Here is an 18,755-nt window from a genome sequence, read left to right as displayed (position 1 = left end):
GAAGACTTTTTCCCTTTTTTCTTGTTTCTCCTTTTTGTCTGTAATCCCTTTTCATTAATTTGTTGTTTGTTTTTCTTAAAGGAAGCGTTGTAGGTGGTGTCCAGCCTGGATCGGGAAGTGCTTGGGACCAGCTGCGGCGTGGATGGGACGGGGCCTTGGAGAAGACCGAGGACATCGCTTGGGAGCAGCTTTTCTTCCGGCGGCGGGTGGCGTGCGGTGGGTCCCCGTCTTCTTGGCATGGGTGGGATAAGGGCTTTTGGGAGATGGCAGCGAGCACAGGAGCATCCCGCTCTGGGCAGCTGCTGAGGAGGTGGATCTGCCACGGCTGGCTGCGGGCGGTGGCACGTGTCCTGCCATCCTGCTCTCCTGCCAAAGGCAGCAGTGACGGGCGGCTTCGGGCACCGCTCTGAGCACAGCCAGCACGGCCTGGGCACCGCGGGCGGCTGGGACAAGGGGGACAGCAGCCTTCAAGTGACGGGCGGTTTCTGCTTTCTCTCCTTGCAGCCGGGCTCTGTGGATGCTGAGGCTGCTCTGGGCTCCGCCAGGGCTCTGCTGCGGCTCAGCACTGGGCCGGAAGAAGCCAAAGAAGAACCCGGTGTGAGCCGCAGCAGAGACGTGCTCGAGCATTTCAGCAACGCAGCTCAAGCCTGCAGAGTGCACGCCTCCAGGGGAAAACATGACACCCCCCCCGCCCTAAAATAAACTTGTTCAATAACTTGTGAAATGAAATCAATCTGCGATGACCCCAAATGACATTTCTCAGCTTGCTCAAGCTTTAGCTCAGCCCTTCTCTGAACAGTTCTCTGCCCCACCTGCCTTTTACTTCACAAGTGCTCCCTCTTTTCCCCCAGTGAGCTGCCAGCTCAGGGCAGTCTCTGTCGCACTGTAGCCTTCCTTGATGCCTTTGACCACGGGGAGGAGCGAGCCCCAGGTTTAGGGACTCATCCTGTCACTGGCAGAAGAACAGCAATGTCTCAGAGGTCCGGTGAGACCTGAGTGTCATTCAAGAGCTGCCCTCCAGGCCTCAGCTCTCCTCACTGTTCGCTTCCCACTGCCACTTTTCCTCGTCCTTCCAGCAGGATGAGCTCTGTGAATGCCCTTGACCCTCCCCACTCCTGCCAGCCCAGCCACCCAGCTCAGTTTGGCTTAAGCTGAAGCTTCTTTGTCTCCTCTGGCACGCCAGTGCAGTTCCCTCTGCGGGAGCAGCAGCCCCAGAGCACAGCAGGCAACAGCGCAGGCCGCACCTGCACCGGCTCCCCTCCACGCGTGGCTGGGCTCTTGGTGGCAACTAAATGCTCCCTGTTTGCAGCTGTCACTGGAGGATGGCCCCAGGGCAGAGCCCAGCCGGGCTCCCAATGCATCCCCCGGAGCTTGGGGCAGACAGTGGTCCCAGAGCTGAGGTTAATGGTGCGCAGCCGGCGCTGTGGCTCGCAGTCAGTGTTTGCAAGTGTTGCGTTCTCACCTCCTGCAACTTGTGGGGAAAACGAGCTGTGCGGCCGGGCCAGCACTGCCCCTCTGGGCAGTGCCAAGGCTGAAGGTCTTTGCTGTTGCAGAGGAGCCGGCATTGAGCCTTAGCAGGGCCTGGCAGGTGTGGAGCCGGATCTCGCCTGCTGTCCGGGGCTCGCTGCCCGCCAACCGCCCCCACCCGCCGCGCTCCCTTCTACAGGGACGGAAGGCTCTGTCTGCACAAGGGTTCCCATAATGTCTTTGTACCCGTGGCTGCGGAACGAACACGGAGAGTGAAAGTGTCAGTCCCGTTGCTTGCACATTCCTTCCTTTAGATACAAGGCACAGATCTCTTAAAAGGATAGGCAGGGATAGAGATTTCCCACATAGCCCTCTTTGGCGTTACTCACCTTGTAAGCTGGCGTCAGGGGCATTTTTTGCCCGGCTCTGTGTGAGTAGGTGTCCAAGAGCTGAAGAGAGCAGCATTTAGAAGCAGTTTCAAGATTTCTAGGCAGGAAGTGGAGCTGACAAGCATCTGTGGAACTCACCGTATCCATCGGGAGGGGCTGCTGGTTCTTTAGGAATATGGCACAATGGAGACACGAGGCCTGGAAAAATCCCAGCTCTCCGTGCATTTGTGCAAAAGGGGGAAGCAGCAGAAAGACTTTGTGTCTGCTTGTCCAAGGTCCAAGGAGCTGGGGTGGCAAAGGGTGGCCTGGGCTGGTGGCAGGTGAAGTCCTGTTTCATGTCATCATAGAGTGGCACAGGACAAAGCTAAAAGCACCCGCAGCCACACTGATGAAGTCTTTCTGATGCTGCACATCCTATAGGAAAAGCTGCTGTCACACAATCCATTGGTATTTATAACTTTTATTTGCAATACTTTAGGTCCAAGTTTAAAACTGCAATATTTTTACACTCAAGACACGGTCTTGCACAATCCATATTTCAATTTCCTATTGCTTCAACCACAATTTAATATTGACAATCAACCCCAAAATCTTTAAAAAAGGATGCTGAGGTCAGTGAGATGGATCCATGCCATCAGCACATTTGCAAAGTAAATAACTTTGTTCTCTTTTTAAAAAGATCAGTTACCTCTTAATCCAAAATTACAGAAGATTTTTCACTACACATTTGGTTTTTTCTCTTTCATATTTTTTTTTCTTTTTTCTTTCTTTTTTTTTTTAAGAGATAACTCGTCTTAAAAAAGGATTGTACAGCAAAATGAGATACATTTCTGCTCAACAATGAAAATGTAGGCTCCTCCTGTTTACTTTTGTCTGGATACCCTGAAGAAAAAATCTAGCAGACACTAGCAGATGCGTAAAGTGGTTGCTTTGGGCTAAAGTGGAGTTTAGCACTGGTGACATCCTGACCCAGTCAAGAGTTGCAGAATTCTTCTGCAGATCTCGAACCATGTGCTTGCGGGCACAGCACCTGCAGTGCTGATGCACCAGTGCACGAGAATAACTCTGTTATTCCCCCACCGAATTTGGGCTCTGCCCAAGAAGGAGGTGCTGCAGTCCTTTGCTCCTCGTTGCCGTGTGGAGCAGCTCCCTTCCTGCTGGCTGAGCTGCTCAGGCAGAGCCCGGCAGCTCCTGACACTGAAGGGCTGAGGCCTTTCCCCTGCTGCTGTTCTACAGACGGATTTAGCAGCATTGCTGTACGTGGGGATACACAGCGGGACCAAAAGCAGTTGCCTTTGTAGACCCTAAGCTCAAAGGTGAAAAATCTCAAGAGACGAGGATGGAAGAGACTCGCAGGCTGCCTGTTTGCTGTGCTGCCCCACTTGTGAGCGGCCCAGCTTTGCGTGAGGCAGAGTGAGAACAAGGGGCAGCTCCCTCCCTCCCTCCCTCCCAGCCCCGCAGCCAAGGGGCCCCTCCAGTCCTGGGGCTTGGGGCACCATCAGAACCTTGCAAGCAAAGGTTATCTTTGAACTTGCTCATTCATGAAATGCGCATGGTCATTAGCGCTCTGATAGATGTATCCACCCATTAGTGAAACATGGCTTGACCTTTCTGTATTTGGAAGCTGGACAAGGCCATGAAATCTGACATCTGGCCTTGTTTGGGGCTGTATGGTCAAAGTCAACTCCCTTGCTTCCTCCTTGAGCCCTGGCCAGGCTTTGGGAGAAACAAACGGGAGAATGAAACCAGATGTTCCCACACTGGAAGTGCTGTCGGTTTGTTAGTTCAACACTATCAAAGGTGGGCCCTCTCACAGGGAGGTTGGAAGCGTCACCTGTGGGTGGAGGCACCTGCAGGAACTCCCAGTGTCCGGGAATGGCTCTCCAGTCCTTGGCTGTGACAGCTTCCCCCAGCTGATGTGAGGATGTGGATGATGGCAAGGCCTGAGGGTAACTGGTGCTGTCTCTTTCTTGATTACTGTACGCAATCTTTGGTAGTGATGATTGGGTGCTTTGCTGGGCTTCTCCTTTTGTGATTCTTTGCAGTTTTGCATTCTAATAAATTACACTATTCCTGAACTTGGTGTCTGTGTCTTTGGGGCTGACCCTGCCCACTGGCAAAACAGACACTGAGGGCCCTCGGAGAACCAAAGGTGCCTTGCGACACCGTGGGGCCTCGTGTAACCAAGGGCGCCACAGTGACACCGTGGGGCCCAAAGGAACCAAGGGGCCAGCGTGACACTGCAAGGCCTCGTGGAACCATGGAGAGCATTGTGACACTGAGGGGAGTCTTATAATCAAGGGTCCATTGTTTTCCTCCCCCTGCCCTGGCCCCAGCCCTGCAAAGAAGCCCAGTCCTGTCTGGCCCTGCAGCAGGAACTGGAGGCACTGGAGGTCCGAGACAGTGACTCTGTGTCTGGAATGCTCAGGAGATCCTCAGCTCGGGAAGCTCCTGCAGCCCCAGGGCCCCGCTGCCCAGCACAGCAGCAGAGAGTTGGCTCTGGGGCTCCTCAGGCTGCTCCTGCTGCCATCCCAGGGACAGGGCAGCCTCTTGCCAGGGCTCCTCTGCACACACACGAGCTCCTGCTCTTCTCCTGGCCCATCCCAGCTCCCCACAGAGCCTTTCCCAGGGGAACACATCTGTGCTGGCCTGAGCAGCCCTTGCTGTAGCCTCTGCCCTGCTGCCCACAGCCCCTGAGCTGGGGGTGCTGCTCTGCAGAGCATGGGGGCTGTGCTGCCCGGGGCCATGGGCTGCCTCTGCTGGGCTGTGCTGCTCAAGCTGGGAGACAGAGCTCTGCAGCTGATGGTGCTCCCTGCACTGACCCCTTCCCACACAGGCTCCGCTGTGGCCATGGAGGGTGCTCAGAGGTGCCTGCCTTGTTCCAGGGCTGGCACATGGGCTGGGGCTGCCCTGGATCCTCCTCTGCAAGTTCCCATAGGGTCAGACGAGTCACTGCCCAGACTCCTTTCCCTGTAGCTGCTGTGTCCCCTGGGGCTGCAGAGCTCTCATGGGTCACAGGAAACATTCAGTCCTTTATCTCTGGGTGAGCTCACCCTCAACAGGCCTGTGCCCACTGAGCTCCACTCACTGCTGATCCCTGGCACACACTGTCCCTGCAGATCCCCTGTGTTCTCCTGGCAGCTCCCAAGTCCCTCCAGAAGAACATTCCCCTGCCATCAGCCCTGGCACAAGCTGCAGAGCCCCAGGAAGGTTCATCACAGACCATTCGGCATCTGGTGGGCACTGGCCACCAACAAGCAAAACCTGAACCACACCTGAGTCTCTTGAAGGCCACACTGGGACCCTGATCTCATCCCACCGAGCCCTGGGAGAACAAGGAACACAGGCAGCCTCTTTAGAGTCTGCTCCTTGGGCCTGTTCCTGACAGTGACTGTGGAGGGAGAGCAAAGCCTTCCTGCAGTTCCTCCTTCAGGAGATGCCCTTTGCTGAGGGAACCGCTGTGGCGGAGCCCAGCTGTGTCCCAGCAGTGCCCATGGCCTGTCCCTGCCTGTGACACGCAGCAGGACTCGCACCACCCGGACAGAGCTGTTGGCCTTACACCATCACAGTGGCTCCAAAGGAGAGAGTGGAAGTAATAAGAGAGGAGCTCTGAAAAGACCAAGCTCTGCTGCTCCCTGGCTGTGCTGCTCTGCTGGGACTCTTCCCCCCCACGCCTGCAAAACTGGCCCTGCCCTCCAGCTTCAGGGATGGACTCAACCAAAGGATCTCAAACTGAGACCTTGCTGATGGGTCCTTTCTTTCATGTGAATACACACAGAGCAGACTCCTTATTGACACAGTCCCTGTCAACAGTCACATTCAGCCTGTAAACAGGGAATAAGATGCATAACAAAATCTTTTGGGCACAACATTAACATAGGAGAAGAAAAAAAGCCCCCAAACCACCACCACCAAAACAACCTGAGAAGGCAGGCTGGGCCTCTAATGATTACACTTTAGCCTATGGAGCTGAAAACAGGCAGGTTTGTGCTTCTGGAAAGCATCCAGTCATCATTTTCCTCAGGGCATCCTTGAGCTCCTGGTTCCTCAGGCTGTAGATGAGGGACTTCAGGGCTGGAGGCACCACCAAGTACAGAACTGGCAGTGCCAGGTCCAGGGATGGGGAGGACATGGAGGGGGGCTTCAAGCAGGCAACAAAGCCAGTGCTGAGGAACAGGGAGACCATGGCCAGGTGAGGGAGGCACGTGCAAAAGGCTTTGTGCCATCCCTGCTCAGAGGGGATCCTCAGCACAGCCCTGAAGATCTGCACACAGGAGAAAACAAGGAACACAAATGAACCAAAAGTTAAACAGATGCAAAACACAACAAGCCCGAGTTCCCTGAGGTGGCAGTGTGAGCAGGAGAGCTTGAGGATCTGTGGGATTTCACCCAAGAAGTGGCCCAGGGCACTGCCCTGGCACAGGGGCAAGGAAAAGGTAGTGGCCGTGTGCAGCAGAGCATTGAGAAAGCCACTGGCCCAGGCAGCTGCTGCCATGTGAGCACAAGCTCTGCTGCCCAGGAGGGTCCCGTCTTGCAGGGGTTTGCAGAGGGACACGTAGCGGTCGTAGCACTCGACGGCGGCGAGGAGGGAAAACTCCGCTGAAATGAAAAAGAGAGAGAGAGAGAAAGAGAGAAGAAAGAGAAAGAGAAAGAGAAAGAGAAAGAGAAAGAGAAAGAGAAAGAGAAAGAGAAAGAGAAAGAGAAAGAGAAAGAGAAAGAGAGAGAAAGAGAAAGAGAAAGAGAAAGAGAAAGAGAAAGAGAAAGAGAAAGAGAAAGAGAAAGAGGCTGTGCAGCACCTCCTGCGTAGGAGGTGGTTCTGGTGTCCCAAAATGGAATTGTGCATGGCTTTGGGGACAGTGGTGCAGATGGAGCCCAGGTCGGTGAGGGCAAGGGTCAGCAGGAAGAAGAACATGGGCGTGTGCAGGTGGTGGCCGCAGGCTACGGCGCTGATGATGAGGCCGCTGCCCAGGAGGGCAGCCAGGGAGATGCCCAGGAAGAGACAGAAGTGCAGGAGCTGCAGCTGCTGCGTGTCTGCGAATGCCAGCAGCAGAAAGGGGCTGATGGAGCTGCTGTTGGACATTTGGCTGTGTGTGGACATGGGGACCTGTTCACGGAGAAAAGGCAGTGACAGCTTAAGGGAAACGGCTCTCAGCCAAATCCAAGACATGTCCCACAAATCCTTCTCCTGTCACACACTGACACCTTATGGGGATTCAGAGTGTCGCCACGGAGAACGGCTTTGGCGGGCGTGGGGCCTTGCGAGAGACGAGAGACGGGGCGGGCCGGGGCCGCGTCTGGCAGGAGGCGAGACAAAGAGCAAGAGGCGAGACAAAGAGTAGGATAGTTAACGGGAGATTGGGCGAGGAGATGCTAATCTGTAGCCCTTGGAGATGTAAAACATATAACCTTAGAAGCTGAAGTTTGTAGCTGCTGAACTGTTGGTTTGGAACAGTATATAAAGAGTTGACTCGTGCGATCAAATTTGGCTTTGCATGCGGCCGGCGAAGTCCGTGTTCCATCACCGACAACACCCTTCTGTTTTTCTAGCAGATCTTCCTTCAGCTCCAGCCGCAGCCCTGCTTGCTGCTGGCTGCGTGCGACATGAGTTTCAGGGCAATTGCTCCGGGGCTTTTTACAATTCAGCCTTGCTGTGCAGAAGTGGGAGGGGGACAGGGACCTGTCCTGGTGTTACACTTTGAAACCCCAGCTAACACAAGGGCACTCCCAGGGCCCAAGAACAGGAACGGCAAAAGCTGTTAAAGTGTTCTAGAGGTTTTTATAGCTCCTCTTCATCTCCCCGGCTGACTGGTTTTGGATGTCAGAAACACTCAGCATTGCTGCTGCCCTCGGGGAGAATAGAGCGAGTTCTGTGAGGCAAGGTGGTGAGTGGAGAGTGAGGGGAGGTGGTCTGTCACTCTGTCCTGTTCCAAGATCCTCTGGGCTTTCACCCTTGTCAGACAGAGGATAATCACCCTCCCATATTTCCCTTAGAAACCATCCCAACACTGCTGAGAGCAGATGGATCCACCACAGCCCATCAAATGTCCATCCCCTTCTCGAGGTCTCAGCCCCACATTGGTAGCCAAATACACACATGGCTCATTTCACCAACCCAACAGCACTTTCGCCATCATAAAACTTTTGTGTCTCACTGTGGGGCTTTCAGGTAACACAAAGATGCTACACGACCTGTTTGCGTCCTGGAGGGAAGCTCAGAGCTTAGGGGGAATCCTCAAGAAGAAAGCCAATTGTCCTAATGATGGCATTGGATGTAGGGAGATTGAGCTCCTTCCCTGGCTGCATTGCCCACAGCCGGGCACTGGGGACAGCGTCACCCTGAGCCAGCTGAGCCAGCTGTGCCCCCTCCCAGAGCCCCCCAGTGCCAGGCAGATGCTCCCGGCCCTGTGCTCTGCAGAGGGAACTGGGCCCGGGACTGCAGAGCTGCCCCACAGCTCTGCTGCAGCTCTGCCTGCACAGGAGGGGCTTCACGCCTTGGACCCCCGGCCCTGAGGGCAGAGGCTTGGCGGAGGGAGAGAGGAGGGGAGGGGGCTTGTTCGGAGGGGGCTTGTTCAGAGGGAGGGGCTGCACTCGAGGGCATCCTGTGGAGGTCTCTAAGCTCTCCGTGCCACAACATTTCTGCCTTTTGTTTTCTCTCATTGCCCGATCTTCTCTCTGCTTGCTGAAGATCTTCCTCCTGGAGGTGTTTCCCTGTGCCTGATCTCTTCCTGCCAGCACTCACAGACCCCATATCTCTGGGCACTCTCCTTGGCCCTACAGAAACCTGCCTGTTTGCAGGGCACTGGCTGGGGACAGGTTCTGCTTGCAGGTGGGAGAAAGGACAGGTCAGACTAAGCCTGGCGGGTCCAGCAAAGGTGATGCCGGTGCTGTGCGTGGGCAGAGGAGTGGCTTGAAAGCACTTTAGGAAACTCCTGCAGAGCACTCAAGTTACACTTCCGATGCCTCAGGGACTCTTAAAAATGAAGAATTCCTTTATCACTTCCCCCCCTCCCATTCCCCAAGAGTAGGAAAGGGAAAACAGTCTCAGGAAATTTCATCCTTATAGAAAGGATTGTCTTGGAAATATTACTGGACTGAGCTGAAGCCCTGAGCATGTCCTCATGTTCTACACCAGGGATACTCAGAGAATGTACTTCCTGAATCCACAGTCAGTGGTATGTTCCAGCTTGAGGAGATCATTTCAGGAACTGCAGCTGCATTGTCCTGCAGCCAGAGGCTTCCTGTGTCAAGGGCTGGGAATGATTCTCCCCCGGTCACTTCTCAGCATCTTCCCAGCCCTAACTGATGGAACCCCTCTGTGCCTCTGTGCTGTGCCCGGGCTGGCTGCAGGCAGTGCCCCAGCCGCCGCAAAGGCAGATCCTGTCCCTCCCTCATTGCTCGGGACTCTTCCCGGGGCACTGGGATGTGGGCATGTGCAATGCCAAGGGCAGGACCATGGGGTGGCCCCTGCCATGCTGCTGAGCAGGAAAAAAGAGGCAATGAGGCCCCAGGGCTGCAAGGGTCACTTATCTCCCAACTGGCCTCAGGGGCAGGGACAGCAGCCCTGGCCAAAGTGCTGCAGAAGTTGCCTCTGTCAGGGCCTTTCAGCTTCTGCACATCCCTCTGCCCTCTCCGGCCCAGGCTGTCCTACAGTGTCCGTGCCCTGTGTCTCTGTCCCTGCAGGCTGTCGTCATCCCCCCGGCTGCCCCACCTCACCGGCCCCTTCCTTTGCTGATGGCTCTGCGTCCTGCCTGGCTCTGCCTTGGCACACAAAGCCTTGGGCTGCTCCAGACTTCTTCTGGGGGACACGTGGCACCACAGCACTGCCCTGGGAGAGAAATTCCTTTCTCCTTCTGTCCAGTCTGGACCTCCCCAGCTGCCCTTTGCATTAATTCTTTCTTTTGCCGGCTCTTCTCTACTATGTCAAAAGGATCCACCATCTCTGAAACCACCCTTCAAGCCCTCCCAGGACTCTCCTCCACTGTCCTCAGACTCCACTCCACTGAGCACAGAGCCCCTTTGTCCCTATGTAGTGATCATGTGCTTGAGGCCACGGGCACCTGGACAAGAAGGTCGGTTCTTTTCTACAGGAAGGAAACCACAGAAGCCCAGTCTTTTGAAGGCAGATGAGAGGCAGCCACCAGAGGCCAAGGCAAGCCAGACCTGTCTGTCCTTGCAGCTTCTGTCTGAAAGCAACCCTTGGACATATGGGGAGTTTTGGAGGTGGAGTTCCATTTCAGCTGTGGGTGCCTGGACCGGAATGACAGCTCTTCTCCCCAGGAAGGAAAGGGCAGAGCCCCAGTGTTTCAAAGGCTGATTAGCAGTGGCTCAAGGAGGCCAAGGCCAGCCAGACCTGTTTGTCTGGGCAGCTTTTGTCTTGGAGCGATCCTTGGATAGAGGGAATTTGGGAGGCCAAATCCCAGTTTTGTCCATGGACGTCTGGCCAAGAAGGACAGTTCTTTCCCATTGGCAGAAAAGTGAGGAGCCCCAGTGTTTCAAAGGCAGATGAGAGCTGGCCCTCAGGAATCCAAGGGAAGCTGGACATTCCTGGCAGCTTTTGTCTGGGAGCTATTCCTTGGCTAGATGGAATTTCAGAGGTGAATTCCCAGTTTTGGCCATGGATGGCTGGACTTGAAAGATGGTTTTTTCCATGGGAAGAAAAGCACAGCCCCCCCGTGTTTTGAAGGCAGATGAGAGGTGGCCCCTAAGAGGCCCATTGGTTTCATGAGGTCACAGAGTGTCACAGTGGTCTCCATGATTCCATAAGGTCCTGCCGTGTCACAATGGCTCCTTGGTTCTATTGGGCTCCCCAGGATCACAATGGCCCCTTGGTTCCACAAGGCCTGGCTGTGTCACACTGGCCCTTTGCTTCCATGAGACCTTGCAGTGTCACAATGGTTTCCTTGGTTCTATGAGGCCCTGTGGTGTCACAATGGCCCCTTGATTCCATTGGGCCTCTTACTGTTACATAGTTCTTAGTTCCGTGACGCCCTGTAGTGTCACAGTGGTCTCCTTGGCTCCATGGTGCCACGCAGTGTCACAAGGGCCCCTTGGTTCTATGAGGCCTGGCTGTGTCACAATGGCCCCTGGCTCCCATGAGGCCCTGTGATGTCACAATGGTCTCACTGGTTCCACGAGGCCCTGCAGTTCCACAATGGCCCTTCGGTGTCACAAGGCCTTTGAAGTGTCATAATAGTCTCAGCGGGTTCCCCCGCTGGTTCACAATGGCCTCCTTGGTTCCATGATGCCCCGTAGCGTAACAATGGTATGCTTGCTTCCACACAGTCAGAATGGCCCCGTGGCCTCATGGAGCCCCACAGTGTCACTGCGATCCCCTTGATTCCACGAGGCCCTGCCGTGCTACAATGACCCCTTGGTTATACGAGGCCCTGCAGTGTCACAATGGCCCCTTGGTTCTGAAGTGTGCAAGAGCCTAATAATAGGAGAAAGGCTCCAAAAAATGCTTTGTCATTATCACTGCTCAACACCGGAAAGGCTTCAAAAGCGCTTCGTCATTATGGCTGCTTATCCTAATCACTTTTGAACGCCTGGAAACTACGTGCCGTACGGGCCGTGCATAGCCCGCCTTGAGGCCCATAAAAAGGAAGGCAAAACTGGCGCAAAATGTGGAGGCGAAAGCGAAAGGTAGAATCCCTGCCCTTTGCCTTTCCCCACACCACCACCATCGCCAGCCACGAGACACCCTGAGGCCTCCGGGAGCCGACGCCGCCCGCCTGGGGAGAACCCCCCCAGTCCTTCACCCCTGGACTGAAATCCCGAGTGAGTTGTGCAACCCCTACCCCTGCTCCTTCGTCCCAGGCGGACCGAGGTTCAGCTGCAAGCATGGAGCCTGCATCTCGGAGGATGGGCTGCCGCTTTCCAGCCAAACTGCTCCAGAGATGGGAAGAGGCAGATAAGACCCTTCAAACAGCAGCAAAAAAAAAGGCAAAAACTTCTCCACTTCCCCCACCCTGTCTCAGCAGCAACAAAGGTAGCACAGTGTGGTGGTGACTTATCCTATGCTTTTAGAGTAACCTTGGCTTTTTCTAACTTTTCTCTACTTTTCTCCTTTCTCTTTGCCTCTCTTACCATTAGATAAACAGATATCCATTTTTTTGGCACCAACATTTAATCTCGTTTGGTTTTAATCTCATCTTTGGGAATATTTGGAACCTTCAAAGTTCTTTCCTTTTTATACTCAGAGATTTCATTTTCTTTGCCCTTCTGGGTGTAAATCAGATAGTAACAAAGTGTCATAATGGTCTCCACGGTTCCATGAGGCCCCACAATGTCACAATGGACTTTTGGTTCCATAAACTTTCGTACTGTCAGCAACAGTCTCCTTGGGTCCGCAGTGTCACAATGGACCCTTGGCTCCATGAGGTTCAGTAGCGTAACATGGACGCCTTGATTCCATGAGGTTGTGTAGTGTCACAATGATCTCCTTGGTTCTGCGGCCCTGCTGTGTAACAATGGGCCTGTGGTTCCATGAAGTTCTGTACTGCCAACCATGATCTCCTTGCTTGCACAGTCTCCTAACTGACCCTTGGTTCCATGAGGTGCCTGGCCTCCAACAGCCTCTAAGAGACCCTTATGGCCCCTCAAGGCCCCTCACAGCCCCTCATGACCCCTCAATGCCCCTCACAGCTCCCCAGGGCCCCTCGTGGCAGCTCACAGTCCCTCACAGTCCCTCACAGTTCATGGCCCCTCATGACCCTTCACAGCCCCTAACAATCTCTCATGGCCCCTCACAGCACCTCATGGCCCCTCACGGCCCCTCACGGCCCCTCACGACTCCTCATGACCCTTCACAGCCCCTAACAAACCCTCATGGCGCCTCACAGCCCTTCACAGCCCCTCAGGGCCTCTCACAGCCCAAGGCGTGGGACTCCTCCCGAAGGAGAAGAGATCGGGCTCTGCTTGTTCTCCTTTTATTTTGGTCACTTCACAGTGATGAGTAAAGGAAGGCTGAAATGGAGCCTTTCCCCAGCATTTCCCTCTTGGATAATCGCGGGGCTGAAGCTCTGTGCTGGTGCTGGCACTGGCCCAAGTGTGAACATCGCTGCAGCCCCCCACAGCCTTTGCTGTCCCCCGTGTCCATTCCCTGTCCCTGAGACCCGCCCAGCTCTGGCAGCAGCAGGAGCCACCGCGCAGTGGGCCCTGTACCGGCACAGCCGGGGCTCCCGGCCAAGAGCAGCAGCAGCGCCAGCCCCTTCCCACCTGCTTGTGCCTCGGCTTCCCAAGAGGTTTTTCCCGGTGAATTTCTGGAGTAGAGACACAATCAGCCACAAACAGACCTGATTCCTCAGAGCCCAGCTGTGCTGCCCTGATGCAACCTTCCGAGAAAGAAAGGATCGGGTTCCAGCACTGTTCCCAGCACAGTTTCACTCGTCCTCAGGGGACAGCAGGAGGCTTTTCTTGCGTTTGCCTTGGGAATGACAGATCATGGCTGCTCTTCCCCCTCTTCTGGTTGCCACTTGAATTTTATCTGAAAAACTGCAATTGCCTCTTTTGATCGGTGCTAGCCACAGTACTTTTCTGATGGGGAATTCAGATGTTTTGTTGCAGGCATCCTGATTAGCAGATCTTGAAATGTTCACAGGTCTATAAGCAAAAAGTCAAGGAGAATGAAAGCCATACAGGCCACATTCACAGCGCTCAAACACAGCCCTGTTGCTGGTGCTCTTGAAATAGAATCAGCTGACAGAGGCCAGCACAGAAATTGCCTCTGGAGTGTGGAATGAAATGAAAAAATCCACTGGGAGAAAGAGGAAGCAGAACTTCTGCACTCGCTTCATTGCTTCTTCCCAGCAGCAGGAGACGTGGATGTCCAGAGGTACGTCCCGCTGCTGCTGACCACAGTGAGAGCACAGCCTGCTGCCCAGTCCCAGCGGGAACCCGAGCCCAGCCCGGGGAGCTCCCGCAGCGTCGGCAGCTCAGCGGACGCGCTGCCAGGGCCGCAGCCCCGGGAACGCGCCCGCCCATTGTGGGGCAGCGGCGCAGGCCCAATGTCCTGCGGCCCAAACTTGCTGCTGCTGCTGCTGCTGCTGCCACGCAAGGCCCATCCTTCTCCCCCTCCTCCTCTCCCAGCACGGCGCAAATTGCACCTCGCGGGATGCTTCCCCGGAGGCTGCTCAGGCGCCCCGCTCCTCTTTCCACCTGAGCGTCGCTGCGGAGGAATCTTTGGCGCGCTTCCGTAAGCCCGGGCCTCTCGCTTCGTGCTGAATCGGGGATGCAAATGGCCTTGTTAAGAAAGTCAAAAGCCAAGGGAACGGATTAGGAATTATTCGAAAAAACTACCCTTCTTCCAGGCAAGGTACACCAAGTCATTTCCCGCATTTCTCCTTTGCACATTCTTTCAGTCGTCTGCTCGGAGAGCTCCAGCTTCTTCTGGTGCTTCCTGTGAACCGATTGTACTCTTGATTTGCGCACCAACGCACCAGACGTGCAAGCATCTACGCTGAACTCAGAAACCAACTGCCTCTGTCAGACCATTTTCACAGTCCAGGTCACTTGCAAGATGTCCACTGAGAGCTTGGAAGGATTAGCCCCCAGCTCTCCACTTCTGGCTGCAGGCTCCGGACATTCTTCCTCTCCATTCAGCCAGCCTAACAATCGCTGCTACCCCCTCCTCCTGTTTCCTTAGCCTAGAACAGTAACGACGAAAACCTTACCCACGGCACAACTCGCTAGTCCACCAGGAGGAGAAAGGACAAGTTGTCAAGCTCTCAAAACCTTGGTCCTGCTTTGCTGCAAGAGTCGTGCTGCACGCACAGTGTGGCAAGCCAAGAGAAGCTGCATGTGATGGCACATCTTGGGACAGGAGCTCCAGCTAGGTCTCCAGGAAAGGGTCTTGAAAAGAGCAAACATCACTGTGGACAAGATTCTTGCAAAAGCAAAACAGCTTCCCAGAAGGGACACGCAAAGGGAAAGAAACAACCCAAGATGTTCCCGTATACTATGAATTGCTTCCCTTCTATGCTCCCCTTTTCTGTCTTGCACTAGTTCTACCTCACAGTCATTGCAAACTGATCTTACCTCAAACACCTAGGACTTAGCAAGTTTGAGACACTCTACAATACCAAGAGCTACACACAGTTTGCCTTCTCCCTGTTTGGCTTTGGAAGCAATGCTGGAGACACCAGAAGCCTGCCAAGGGAAGATTTTAGAGCCCAGTGCCTTGCTCGGCTCTGGCTTCTAGAGACAGGGCATGTGCTCCCCTAGGACTGCACCCTCAGCAGTGACAATAGACAGCAGCAGCAACAAAGGTGATTCCCATGACACTGTCGCAGGGCTCAAGACTCCGTGTCTTGGCTTCACATGGCAAAGCTCACTGTCTGTTTGGACAGACTCAGCATCCAAACTAGTCTGCTTTTCTACCTGTGTCAATGAACAGCAGGAGAAGGAAACCAGCCAGCAGTTTCTTTGCAGAGAGGGCCTTTGCTCCAGGCTGAAAGTGCTGGATTGGCAGGGAGGAGGCAAACAGCTGAGAGCTTAGCTGCTCTATTGGACCGGCATCAGAACTCAGCAAAAAGAGTGTTTCCATTCTTTTATTTGAAGCCTCCTATCGGCAGTCTCCGATTTTCACCTGCAACCGGACAAGAAAACAGCAACAGCCCTGGCGACGAGGGCACCGCGCCGGGCACGGCCCCGCCGCTCCCACTGCCCACGCCGAGCGGCCGGGGAGCAGCGCTGCACCCCGCAGGGGCTGCACGTCTCCCTCCTCACGTCCTGCTCTGCCCTCCCACGGGGCTGCCTCTGCCTGGCGCTGGCAGGCTCCTCATTCAGCACTTTGCTCTGCTCCAGGCGAAAAGTGCGGACAGCGCTTTGGTTGCTCTTGCTCTTGTGAGCAAGAGACCGCGGCGCGGGGCGAGCCAGCAGCAGGGGCAAGTTGCAAGACTGCCGCAAGGAAGAGTTACAATCTGGTGAAGAAGAAGCTAAACAAGATGGTGCGTTTGGCGCGGCTGCGGGAGGAAGAGATGCTCCGTGACTCCGCTTCGGCCCCGGAGCGGCCCGTGCTGGCGCGGGGCGCGCGGGGCTCGGCCGCGGGGCGCGCGGGGCAAAAACGGACACCCGGGCAACAGACACACGGACACGCGGACCAACGCTCCCAGCGCTTCAGCGGCAGCGGCGGCAGCAGCAGCAGCGGCAGCAGCGGCAGCAGCAGAAGAGCAACACGAAAGCAGCGGTTCTCCAGACCCTCTGCGTTCCTTCTCCTGTTCCTCCTCTCCTTCTCCCAGTGTCCCGCATCCCCTGTCCCGCTCTCCCTTCACTGCTCCACCCCCTCCGCCCCTTCCGCGGCCTCCCTCTCCCCATGCCAGGCCGGGCCATGCGCCCGGCCCTCCCGCGGCGCCGGGCGGGGCTGCGCCCTCCCCGCCCCCGGGCGTCCCGCCGCGGTCTCGCCTCCGCCCGGCTCTTGGCGTACTGGCGGTGGCGCTGCTGGGCGGGCATCAGTGCCTGCCTCTTGGGCAGCACTGTCAGCCTCTGGCTCCGGCTGGCCCGACTCCGGCCCCGGCCCCGGCCCCGGCCCCGGCCCCGGCCCCGGCCCCGGCCCCGGCCCCGGCCCCGGCCCCGGCTCCTCCCGGGACCCGCCGAGGACACAGACGGCGCGGCCGCTCCCGCCGCGTCCGCCGCGTCTTCCCCGGTCCGAGCTCTTCCGCTCGGCAGCGCGGCCCCCGCCCCCGAGCCGCCGGTGTCCCCTTCGAAAGAGGCAGCATCTGGGGATACCCGGCCCGGGGCGGTTGAGGAGCGCCCGGCGGCCGTTTCTGGAGCCGGGCCGAGCGCTGACAGCCGCGTCTCGCCGGCAGGGAATGCGCAGCAGGGCCTGAGGGAGCGCTACGTGGTGGGTTCGCTGCTGGGGCGCGGCGGCTTCGGCAGCGTCTTCGCGGCGACGCGGCTCTCGGACGGCGCCCCGGTGAGTGGCGGGGCCGGCGGCGGGCGCAGGAGGAGGGGGGCGGAGGAGGGCGCAGGAGAAGGAGGATGGGGCTCGGCAGGGCGGGCGGCGAGCTCAGCCCGCTGCTCCCCTTGGCTTGCAGGTGGCCATCAAACGGGTGCCACGGAACCGCATCCGTCATTGGGGCGAGCTGGTGAGTGAGCGGCGGTGGGGGCATGGGGGTGGTGGGCAGCGGGAGAAGCCGGGGCGTGACGGGCGGGGATAAGCCGAGGCCCGGGAGGGTGGAAGGCGCCAGGACGCCTCGGGGGAGAGGGGGCGTGGGGGCAGCGGAGGGCGCAGAGCATCCCGGGCTGGGCGAGGGCTTCCCGAGCCCTGGCACGGCATCAGCCCCACTGACGGCATCGTGCTCCTCCCGCAGCCCAACGGCACCAGCGCACCACTCGAGGTCGTGCTGCTGGACAAGGTGTCCACCGGCTTCCCTGGTGTGGTGCAGCTCCTCGAGTGGCTCGCGCTCCCCAACAACGTGGTGCTGGTGATGGAGCGGCCGGAGCACTCTCAGGACCTGCGTCATTTCATTCGAGCGCGGGGCTTCCTGTCAGAGGAGGTGGCACGGAAGCTGTTCCGCCAGGTCCTGGAGGCCGTGCGGCACTGCACCAGCTGCGGGGTCCTTCACAGGGACGTGAAACCAGAGAACATCCTGGTTGACCTGGCCACCGGCCAGGCCAAATTGATTGACTTTGGCTGCGGCACCTACCTGCAAGACACAGCCTACACCCGCTTTGCAGGTGAGTCCTCGCCGGGGTAGGCTCCCGGTGCCGGCATCTCGCGGCCCAACCTGGCTGTGGCAGCGGGGATTCTCCCTTTTGATGCCAGTCATGGGACCGAGTTTTCAGCCCAGTTGCTTTTGAGTGCGGGTGGCCGGGGGGCCATCTTCCAGCCCTGCTGGCAGCCTTCGCCAGCCACTCTGCCCAGGACTGGCGCTGGGGCTGGGGCAGCCAGCGTGACAAAAACACAGCCGTGGGTGGGGGTAGCAGAGGGCGGGGGCCAGAAGCTGTGCACCCGCCGGTTTGGTGTGCAGGCAAGAAACGGCTCGGACTGCTCAGCTCGCCTTGTTTGCCTTGGCTTCAGAATGTTTTTTTGGGGCAATGCAGGCAGGGAGGGTGAAGGCATGGTTTTTCCCCCCCCCCGGCACTGAGCGGGTTTTCCCTTTGCGTGGAATGCTCGGGCCTTGCCAGGGCTTCCGCTGCCCTCTTGTGACACCGGTGGCTTCTTTTACAACCCACAGTTTGTCCACAAGTCACAGGCGCTGGCGAGAGGGCAGCGGGTCATGCCGCGTGCCACTGGTGCGGCCCCCGCGTGCCCAGGGATGCTGGGGCGAGGCTCCGGGAGCAGGCAGCATCCCGCGAATGAACTGCCTCTCTATTCCGTAGGAACACCAGCGTACAGCCCCCCAGAATGGACCCATTTTGGCTGGTACTACGGCGAGGCAGCTACCGTCTGGTCCCTGGGCATCGTGCTGCACCAGATGGTCTGCGGGCGGCACCCGTTCCCGAAGGGCCGGAACATCAGCTGGGGCCAGCTGTCGCTCCCAGAACGGCTCTCTCAAGGTGGATGCTCATCTCTGCGGCACGGGGGGGAATAGCAGTACTGGGAGACAGCAGCGGGCTCATGAGCATCCCGCTCTGGCAGCTGCCGAGGAGGTGGCACATGCCCCGCTCTCCTGCTCTCCTCCAAAACAAAGAATGGATGGGAAAGTTCGGGCACAGCTCGGAGCCCCCATGGCATGGCCTGGGCATGGCAATAGTGGGGCAAAGCGGACAGGAGCCTTCTGCAACTGACCGGCGCTTTCTGGTTTCTCCCCGCAGAGTGCAAGGAACTGATCAGAGGGTGTCTGTCCCTGCACTCCTTGGACAGGCCCTCATTAGAAGACCTGTCGTGTGATCCTTGGCTGCAGGATATTCAGCGTCCATAGAAGAAGGGAGAGAGCCACAGGCACACTTTGATCCAGG

General features: G+C 57.1%; 1 protein-coding gene and 1 pseudogene across 1 annotated transcript; one reads left to right on the top strand and one right to left on the bottom strand.

Annotated features, from left to right (window-relative positions):
• Positions 1–5,817: 5,817 nt before the first annotated feature.
• Positions 5,818–6,936, bottom strand: LOC138110689 (olfactory receptor 14J1-like; annotated as a pseudogene).
• A 9,231-nt stretch (positions 6,937–16,167) lies between these two features.
• Positions 16,168–18,755, top strand: LOC138110224 (serine/threonine-protein kinase pim-1-like). Its single transcript, XM_069014931.1, has 5 exons — positions 16,168–16,767; positions 16,889–16,939; positions 17,165–17,531; positions 18,177–18,353; positions 18,612–18,755. The coding sequence occupies exons 1-5, from the start codon at positions 16,168–16,170 to the stop codon at positions 18,716–18,718; spliced, it is 1,302 nt and encodes a 433-aa protein (XP_068871032.1). The 3' UTR covers positions 18,719–18,755.

This window comes from Aphelocoma coerulescens, chromosome 4A (genome assembly GCF_041296385.1).
Source record: "Aphelocoma coerulescens isolate FSJ_1873_10779 chromosome 4A, UR_Acoe_1.0, whole genome shotgun sequence".
Classification (NCBI taxonomy): Eukaryota; Metazoa; Chordata; class Aves; order Passeriformes; family Corvidae; genus Aphelocoma; species Aphelocoma coerulescens.
Note: the sequence above shows the minus strand (reverse complement) of the source record. Positions and strands in the feature narration are given on the sequence as shown.

What these genes read in the sequence shown, in the direction of transcription:
- LOC138110224 (XM_069014931.1), top strand. Translation starts at nt 16,168, where the DNA reads ATGCCAGGCCGGGCCATGCGCCCGGCCCTCCCGCGGCGCCGGGCGGGG. An exon ending in GGCTCTCGGACGGCGCCCCG is followed by an intron (nt 16,768 to 16,888) that starts GTGAGTGGCGGG and finishes CTTGGCTTGCAG; the next exon opens with GTGGCCATCAAACGGGTGCC. An exon ending in TCCGTCATTGGGGCGAGCTG is followed by an intron (nt 16,940 to 17,164) that starts GTGAGTGAGCGG and finishes CTCCTCCCGCAG; the next exon opens with CCCAACGGCACCAGCGCACC.